Source organism: Castanea sativa, chromosome 4, assembly GCF_040712315.1.
Source record: "Castanea sativa cultivar Marrone di Chiusa Pesio chromosome 4, ASM4071231v1".
NCBI lineage: Eukaryota > Viridiplantae > Streptophyta > Magnoliopsida > Fagales > Fagaceae > Castanea > Castanea sativa.
The window spans coordinates 45,792,599-45,802,048 of NC_134016.1; the positions used below are offsets into that span (position 1 = coordinate 45,792,599).

At 35.2% G+C, this 9,450-nt stretch overlaps 1 protein-coding gene across 2 annotated transcripts; it reads left to right on the forward strand.

The window, feature by feature from the left end:
* Window positions 1-553: 553 nt before the first annotated feature.
* Window positions 554-5,343, forward strand: LOC142630686 (adenosylhomocysteinase-like). 2 transcript variants are annotated; one of them, XR_012843414.1, is made up of 4 exons: window positions 554-1,007; window positions 1,338-1,660; window positions 3,113-3,942; window positions 5,009-5,343. XR_012843414.1 is itself a non-coding variant. In XM_075804710.1 (3 exons), the coding sequence occupies exons 1-3, from the start codon at window positions 620-622 to the stop codon at window positions 3,857-3,859; spliced, it is 1,458 nt and encodes a 485-aa protein (XP_075660825.1). In that variant the 5' UTR covers window positions 554-619; the 3' UTR covers window positions 3,860-4,041. The 2 variants fall into 2 exon arrangements, 1 of the variants encoding a protein (XP_075660825.1); XM_075804710.1 differs by lacking the exon at window positions 5,009-5,343 and having other exon boundaries at window positions 3,113-4,041.
* Window positions 5,344-9,450: the final 4,107 nt, after the last annotated feature.

Below are 9,450 nucleotides of genomic sequence, written 5' to 3' on the forward strand. Positions count from 1 at the left end.
ATTTTATCTAAACACACTCTGAGCCTCTAAATTTACGTCATATCACAAACTAATGAGTCTGCTACCCAAATACTCTCTCAACAAGAGTAGAAAAATATGTTAACCTAATTAATAAATAAGTTGTGCCAACTTCAACTTTTTCTTTTTTGAAATCCGGTCAACTTCAACTTTATCTCATTTATTAAATGTATTATATGAGTAAATCGAATATAGTGTCTAACCTATTTAATAAATAATTTAATCGGACACTCTAGCCAATTTCAAAATTTTGTCACTATTTGTTCATGTGGTGATTTATGAATAGTAAAATTGTAAATTCACATAAACCTTTTTTTTTTTTCACTACTTACAACTTGCCATGTTAACGTAATTGTGGAAATTGTCATGGTACTAAGAGAGTTACTCTTAATAAATAATTGAACATAGCGAGTGATTTCTTCCACTATCCAAATACCTATCTATAAAAATAAGAAATAAAATAAACGACGTGGTCTCCCAATCCCGCCAAAAACCCCTATATATTAATATTCGCACACCTCACTTCAAACAAAAACCTCCACACAGACAGACACAGTCCACGACTCCACAGTTCCCCACAGTCCCAAACTCCCAACCGCCAATGGCGCTCACTGTCTCCAAAACCCCAACAGGCAGCGAATACAAAGTCAAAGATATCTCCCAAGCCGACTTCGGCCGCCTCGAGATCGAGCTCGCAGAGGTCGAAATGCCAGGACTCATGTCCTGCCGCAGTGAGTTCGGCCCATTTCAACCCTTCAAAGGCGCCCGCATCACCGGGTCTCTCCACATGACAATCCAGACCGCCGTCCTCATCGAGACCCTCACCGCCCTCGGTGCCCAAGTCCGGTGGTGCTCGTGCAACATCTTCTCAACCCAGGATCACGCTGCTGCCGCTATTGCCCGTGAGTCCGCCGCTGTTTTCGCGTGGAAAGGCGAGAGCTTGGAAGAGTACTGGTGGTGTACGGAGAAGGCTTTGGACTGGGGCCCAGGTTTTTAAATTATGCTTAAAACTTTTAGGAAACCGTAAATTTTATTACTTTTAACTGTAACGTAGACACAGAGATTCCGATACCATGTTAAATTATTGAATATATTAGGATTAGTTATTAAGAAATGATGAATTTTATTACTTAATTGTAATTCTAATACTCGTGTTATGTGTGAGCTTAAACTCCCTTTTAATAAGTGGGAATCAGCAGGTGGGATTTAAACGAGAGACGATGAATCTCCTGTTCTGATAAAATGTTAAATGACGATGTGTTTTAAATTATTTATTAGAAAATGGTAAATTTTGTCACTTACCCACAATTTTAATACAGGTGGCGGGCCGGACTTGATTGTGGATGATGGTGGAGATGCGACTTTGTTGATTCATGAAGGGGTGAAAGCTGAAGAAGAGTATGAGAAGAGTGGGAAGTTGCCTGATGTGAATGGGTGTGAAAATGGGGAGTTTAGGGTTGTGTTGAGGATTATCAAAGATGGGTTGCTTGTGGACCCCGCTAGGTATAGGAAGATGAAGGAAAGGTTGGTTGGTGTTTCGGAGGAAACTACTACTGGGGTTAAGAGGTTGTATCAAATGCAAGCTAATGGGACCTTGTTGTTTCCTGCCATTAATGTCAATGACTCTGTCACTAAGAGCAAGGTATGCTTTGTTTAGAAATGATGGTGATTTAGATTTTGAATTCATGATGAAAGGTTATGTTTTTTATGCTTGGTTTAGAAATGGAGATTATTTAGATTTTGAATTCATGATTTAAGATTCTGTTTAGGTGGCTTTTTTATATATTTTAAATGGGGATGATTTAGATTTAAATTATGTTTATGTGGATTTTTGTTAAATGGAACTCAGTTTTGAATTTATTGTTATTTTCTACCATTTATGATCAGCAAAACATAATGCTAAAGAACCGCTAACAAGAATAGAGATGAGTGAAAAGAGAAATGCTATATTCACAATATTTTCATAATAAATCCTAAGTGGCGGGTTGTTATTGATGGACAAAAAAGTAATTTTAGAGGTGGGTTCAAATTAGAACATATAACGATGTACTACCTAGAATTTGTTGTGAAAGTATTGTGAAAATGTTGTGGATGTAGCACTTCTCATAGATACAAATTGAAAAATTAGGGACTAATGACATGACAATTCTTGAAAAATTAGGACACAATATGGACTACTAATTTATTAATAAATATCATTAGATTTGTTTTATTTATTTTTAGGCATCATATTTTATGTTTATGTTAAGTTTTGAAAGTATATAACAACTATCAAAATCTTTATAAACAGGTCTTCAGGACTGGTTGGAGGACACTCCACCTGATATTTCCACCCTTGTATTAAGGGATGCTAATGTTGTAAGGGATGTTCACTAAGTTTTCTAAGTTTATGAATAAATTCCCAGCTCCTTTTGGGCTGGTTTCTCAAAAAAAAATGTTTATAATCATATCATAGATCTAAGGAGTTTTTAAAAATAAAAATATGTATTTTTCCTCCCTAGTCCCAAAACAGTGAGGACATGCACGCAACAATAACACGCATGCAAGAGTATCCTTGGTGTGTCTGTGTTGGGCCAGGGACACTCATTTTGTGGTGTCCACTCTTCTTAGGAGAATTAGATTTTTGACATGGTCAATGTACCTTGTGATGTATAGAGATGGAAAGTAGCAGTTTTTTTATCGGAGGTTTTTAGCTTGAAAATATTCTGATTTCCGTTAGGGTTTTCACTTCTGTATACTGTATTGAGTCCAGTTTTTTGAACATTTTATTACTCTAGCTCTATCTCACCAACCAAACATATTGCTGATGTGAGTAGGCATGGTGGGTCGGTCTAACCATGCAGTCACTGCATTGAATTTTGATGAAATCTTGATATTTACAGTCAAATAGCATTTCTACTTGGTTTTGTACCTGAGGAAGATTGCAGTGTTAGATTTGTAGTTTGTACAGTTTTAATTAATGCAGGTTTAATCTATGATGCATAGAGGTGAAAAAGTAGGTCTTTTATTTTTGGGTTTGTATCATAAAGATGCTTTTTTTTTTTGGTCACATTTTTAAAGTTTATAATTTTCTGTTATGATGATGTTAATGCAGTTTGATAACTTGTATGGATGTCGACACTCACTCCCTGATGGTCTCATGAGAGCCACCGATGTCATGATTGCTGGCAAGATCGCTGTTGTCTGTGGATATGGAGATGTTGGCAAGGGTTGTGCTGCTGCTCTCAAGCAAGCCGGTGCTCGTGTGATTGTGACTGAAATTGATCCAATTTGCGCTCTTCAAGCCTTTATGGAAGGCATTCCAGTCCTAACACTGGAAGATGTTGTCTCAGAAGCTGACATTTTTGTGACCACCACGGGGAACAAGAACATCATAATGGTTCATCACATGAAGCAGATGAAGAACAATGCAATTGTGTGCAACATTGGCCATTTTGACAATGAGATTGATATGCATGGTCTGGAAACTTACCCCGGTGTAAAGCGCATCACAATCAAGCCACAGACTGATCGTTGGGTGTTCCCAGAGACCAATAATAGTATCATTGTCCTTGCTGAGGGACGTCTGATGAATCTGGGTTGTGCAACTGGGCATCCCAGCTTTGTTATGTCTTGCTCTTTCACAAACCAAGTCATTGCTCAACTTGAACTTTGGAAGGAGAGGGGAACTGGAAAGTATGAGAAGAAGGTCTATGTCCTGCTCAAGCATTTGGATGAGAAGGTTGCAGCCCTGCATCTTGGAAAGCTTGGGGCTAAGCTTACCAAACTTACTCCTGCTCAAGCTGCATACATAAGTGTTCCTGTTGATGGTCCTTACAAGCCTCCTCAATACAGATACTGAGAGAGAAAGCTGGGGAGTGCTATTTGTATTATTGTTTTAAACTTTGTTGTAGTTTCATTGTTTGAATCGGGACGAGCTATGTGGTTAGTGTTTCTACTCTGTAATTTAACAAGTTTTTCATTTAAATGAGCAGATCCTTTGTTCTGTTCTTGAATTTAAGTACTATAATTTAGATTGAGCCCCTTTAATTTTATTCATTTTTTTTTTATTTGCACTGCTACCAAATGGATACAGCACCACTTAGAAGTGAGGTGTTATTTTGGTTGTACGAGATCATTGGGAGTTCTAATGGTTTCTTTTTTATTAGGTAGTTGGTTTTATATTGTATCCTTTGTTTACAGTCACAACTCACTTGGACTATCATTCTCTTTTCTTGACTAGTTCTACTTAGAATGTAGATACTATTCAAGCTAGCGTTCTGAGGAATAACTCAGAAAAGCCTCTAAAATCTATTGCAACAATTGCAGAATATATTCCATGTGTCAGTTTGAGTAATTTTAGTGCATTTGAATAATTTTCATAATTCAGCTTTGTAGTGAAGTTATTTTTTAAACTCATTGTTTTGAACTGTGTGGTTTTGGCTTTGGAAGAAGCCTGACTTTTAGTTGTAAGTTTTAAGCTAGAGGTCTCTGTTATACGGCCAAGGATGTTCCAATGATGTATGCAGTTTACAAGTTAATCATACATAATCTTGTCCAACCTCTTAACATAACATCCTCGGGTAAGACAATCCACCATATATTGAAATGACTCAGATGTAGGCTTGAATTGGATATATGAAAGTGCCCTGTGCATATTCATGGAATTGCTTGAGAAAAAGGACCAGCCCTATACTGTAAAATAAAGTTACATTGCTTAATTAAACTAGCCCTAAAGTATAAAATAAGCAAGTAAATGCTTCTAAATTTGAGAAGTCCAGGGATTATTGATAGAAACACTTTTCATATTTTGAAGGTAAGACAACCTTATCCCTTAGGCTACTCCTTTGTTTTCTATTTATATTGGAGTAAACAGGGCTCTTGAAATATAATTTCAGTGATAATAAAGAAACATTTGTACCCTAGACACCTTGACTCTAGAGAGAGATCTATACAACTGTCCAAACAATAAAATTAGCTAATTTTATTTTCTTTTTCTTTTTATCCACAGACGAAGTGTCAAGACATCCTGTAAAGGAAGAGGATAACACCTTGTATTTTAAGGATGACATGCCTAAGGTGAATTAGATGGAATGAAGCTGCATGTGCACGGAAACATCATTCAAATCTAGGGAGAGGAAGGCAAGATTGACCCTAACAACAATTGATGCAGAAGAGATGTAGAAAAATTGATATATGAAGTAGAAATTTATGCAAAATTGGGGTAGTTTTATTATAAAGACTATGCTGCACAATCTGAAGTATCAGCAAGATTTCAACAGGAAAGCTCATTCCAAGATGCAGAGAACAGTTCCACTGTGTATCTTTTGGATAATTTGGCAAGAAAGGAGTCGTAGATTTTTTTTTTTAATGCTGTTGAATTCCCCAATTATGTCATTTAACATTTTTTATTATAATCCTTGTATTATTGGATTACCACATTGGGTAGCATCTAGTCATCTATTTTTCTTGGTTTTTTAGATCTCTTGAATCTCATGGAGTAATTTTTTGGTCAAGGTACTGCTGCAAGCCAAGATGTAGAAGGGTAAATAAATACCGTGGTTATGATCTTTTTGAATATAATCTTCACGTAATAAATCAACGAAGTCTAAATGATTTCTATTTCCCCTTCAAGTTTATAGAGTGAATATGATCTCCTTTTTACTTATTAAAAAAAAGGAATAATGAAGTAGCAATTTATGCAAAAGAAGCAAATTGGAAAGCAATAATCATGCTTTTAATCCTTCCAAACATAAAAAATATGAAGCATTGAAACATAAAAGAGCAACTCCGAACCATTTATAACTTCAATGGGCCACTTCTAAGAGTGAAATTCAATGCATGCACAGTAGCTGTTTTGCTATTCTAAAAGTCTTCACAAATACACGTACACTATTTTGATGAGGAAGTTTCAGCAATCTGAAGTTGAATTGAGGAGCAACCTTGCACGCTTGAAAGCAAAACTGCAGGAAGAAAACAGGAAACAAGGGGAAGAAAAAGTTCTCTTTGCCATAGACAAATGCTGAAAGAATAGATCCCCCCACAAAAATTGCATTTGGGTGGTAAAGCTACTGAATTACTTAAGTCCGAGGAAGAGAAAAGCAAGTTGCAAACTGAGATGAAGTTGTCTCGGGAAGAGATGGAGCTGGCACTGCAAGGTGTGCTCCAAGGGAAGGAGATATTGGAGATTAGAGGGAATTGAAAGTATGATGCAGATTTGAAGGATTCAGAGTTGAAAATAGTGGAGGAAGAATTGCAGAAGATGGAGTTGAGAAGAATAGAAGAATTAGGAACCACATGCGTTCCAAACAACAAAAGAGAAGGAAGATGACAATCGCAAGTATATATATGTACATGATGGTTGACATTGATGCAAGGACAGGGGTAGGGAAAATAGAGATATAAGGGCCCTAGAATCTGTGCAGCACTACCTAATTAGGGTGGTCAAAATCACCCACGAACACCAAACAAAGCGGAAAACATTATTCTCTACTCATAATCACAATCTTAACAACATAGTTTTTGGAGTGAGAGTTGATGACAAGAAGAAGTATATATGCAAGGACAGGGTAGAAAAATAATATGAATTTTGCTAATGTGTGCCCTTAGGGCATACAATAATTAATTATTTTTGGAAAAAAAATTTCTTGGGAATTGAAAAAATAATAACAATGTTCCTTATGACACACATTAACCAGACCCAAACAATATTAGGGTGCTTAAAATCACCCGTGAACACCTAAAAAACAATATTCTCTACTCATAATCACAATATTAACAACATAGTCCTTTTGTTTTTCCCTACTATAATAATTGATAATCACACAACAGATCATGTTGAAAATTAACAACAACAAAAAATAAAATCTATTAACACAAAAATACTAAACTGATCGAAAGGAAATTAAGGTCTCAGTAATCAGTAACAAAAAAATGGAAGGAAAAATAGGTACAAGACAAAGGAATGAATGTTCAGTTCTGATATAATTAAGTTCATGATCAAACTTCGAAAACCTCTGGCTGTGCAATCTTCTAAAACTTCCCTCCCCTTGTGATTCACCTACGGTAGACTAGGCGTTTAAAGTTGAAGTACAGACGTAAAATCCCACCTTCAAAGGTGCATTTAAATCCATTCTTATAAGAATAATCCCAATCATCGTTTACAATACGAAAGGCAATATCCTCATAAGGTGGCCCTGCATGGAATTTTATAATGCAAGTCTCACCATTGTTGCTAGCCTTGTCCTCCTCAAGAGTGTAGGTTGGAACCTCTGTATTATCAACAAGGTCGGGATAAAAGATGTCAAAATTATAGCCTTGCACAACTTTTGGAGGTGGGTTGTCATGATCATAGTGAGTCCTATTGTATTTGTTCCACACATATCCAGTGTGAACACGGTTTGTATATTTTGGCTTTTTTGCTTTGCACTCGTCATGAGACTGAGATTCCAGCAGCTTCACTTCTTCAGCGTCCTCCTCCTCCCTGGTTCGGGTTCCCATGGCTTCTTGAATCCTTCTTTGCTGTTCTTTAACAACAACAATAAACATAGACCTGTCTTCTTCTTCTTCTTCTTCTTCTTCTCTTTCAGGTTCAGAACAGTCCTTCTGAGCAAGAGTCCGAGCAAGAGCTTCAGCTTCCTCTTCCTCTTCCTCTTCCTCTTTTTCTTCACGTTGTGCCTTACAAACAACCCTTTCTTCTCTTCTTTTTTGCAGCTTTTCAATCTCTACCTTTCTTTCCTCATCGTTAGATTCTTCAATATCAATTCCTAAAGCATAATCATGTAAAATCTTCTTCTTCCAAATAAATGATTGCGTCTTCAATTTCTACTTCAGAATTTTCTTCAAGCAACTGTAACTTCGGGTCATTGATTATACTTGATAGATGAAGAAGAGCTGTCTTTGGTTTGGGTTTGATTCTTTGGTTTCATTCAAATTTATACCGACTCTTTTGGTTTCCTAGTTGAAATTGATTTATATATAATTTATTCTACTAAATAAAACTATTTTAATTAGAACTTAATGACTTATTATGACTTCAACAATTTAATGAAATGATTATTTTTTTAAAAAATTTAATGAAATGTATATTGCAGTTGGTTTCTTTAAACAATTTTACCACAAAAATCATTATAAACAATAAAAAATGAAAAAAATGTGAATGGATGATTTCTGTTGGAAAAATTATATTAATTATATTGATCATCTTCAAAAAGGTTAGTTTAAATTTTTGAGACTAATAATAATTTATTATGATATTGAAAAAGTCTGCACATACTCTCTGGGTTTGAGTTTAGATTTCGGTCTTTCCTATCATGAATCGTAGATTAATTTTTACAGAACATGGCTAAAAACAAAATCACTAGACAATGGGGCATAATCAAAATTTGTCACCTTAACTATATACCAAAAATAAAAATGGCCATCCAAATTGTGAAAAAATTTCCTTCTCAAAAGTGAAAATTTTAGGGAAAGCTTAAAGAGGAAGAGGAGCTAGAAGTAGAGCATAAAGAACAAGCTAAATGGCCTAGATCACTCTTAGAAGTGTCAGTAATGCTTCCTGAAAAGTCAAAATAAAGAGCTTATAATGCTTCTACTCTTCTAAGTAAATTTTTTTTAAAAATTTTCTAAATTGTATTTTTCTACTCTTCTAAGTATTTTTTTTTTTTTTATAATCTTATTTTGTGTGAAGTTTTGGCTAAAAGGAAATAAATTTGGATAGGTAATAGATAAATGTGAGAGTTTGGAGGCATTTAGTTTGGCGTCAAGGTTCTTAAATTGGGAGGAATTCTTTTTTTTTTTTTTTTTCTTTTTGAGAACTGATTAGAAACTTTCACTAAAAAAGGAAACCAAAAGAATACAAAAAAAAAAAAAAAAAAAAACAAAGAAGCGAATAAATCCTAGGCTTAAGAGCATTCTCAATAAGAATGCTATAAAATATAGCATTTAGTATTTTGAAAAGTTACTTTGTTCATTTTAACAACTCATTTTATAATACACCTAATATCAAAGTTTCTATTATTTTACTACTTCATTTAATATATTTTTTTATTCTTTCTTTATGTTTTCAATTAACTACCATGTACCTGTTAGTTATAAAGTTTTTTTCCTTCAACTACCATGAATGTGCCTGTTAGTTAATCCTGGGAGCATTGTGGAGCTGCTGTTAATCAAGTAGACCTTCAAGATTGCATTTTCCATAAGCATCAATTAGAGAATTTAGCACCAATTCATTAGAGAATTATACACACACTAGGCTTGTCATGTTGTCAACTCTGCCACCACTTCAATCCATACCTTTGCAAACACGCACATTACCAACACATAATGTTTCTTTTTGCTCCAACTTCCTCTTCCATCTTCTGCTGCACAATGATCTTGTGTGGCCAAGGCCTCAATGCATTCTGTTGGATTTGAACTCTGCACTCCGCAGTTCACAGTTAAGGTTATCGCACC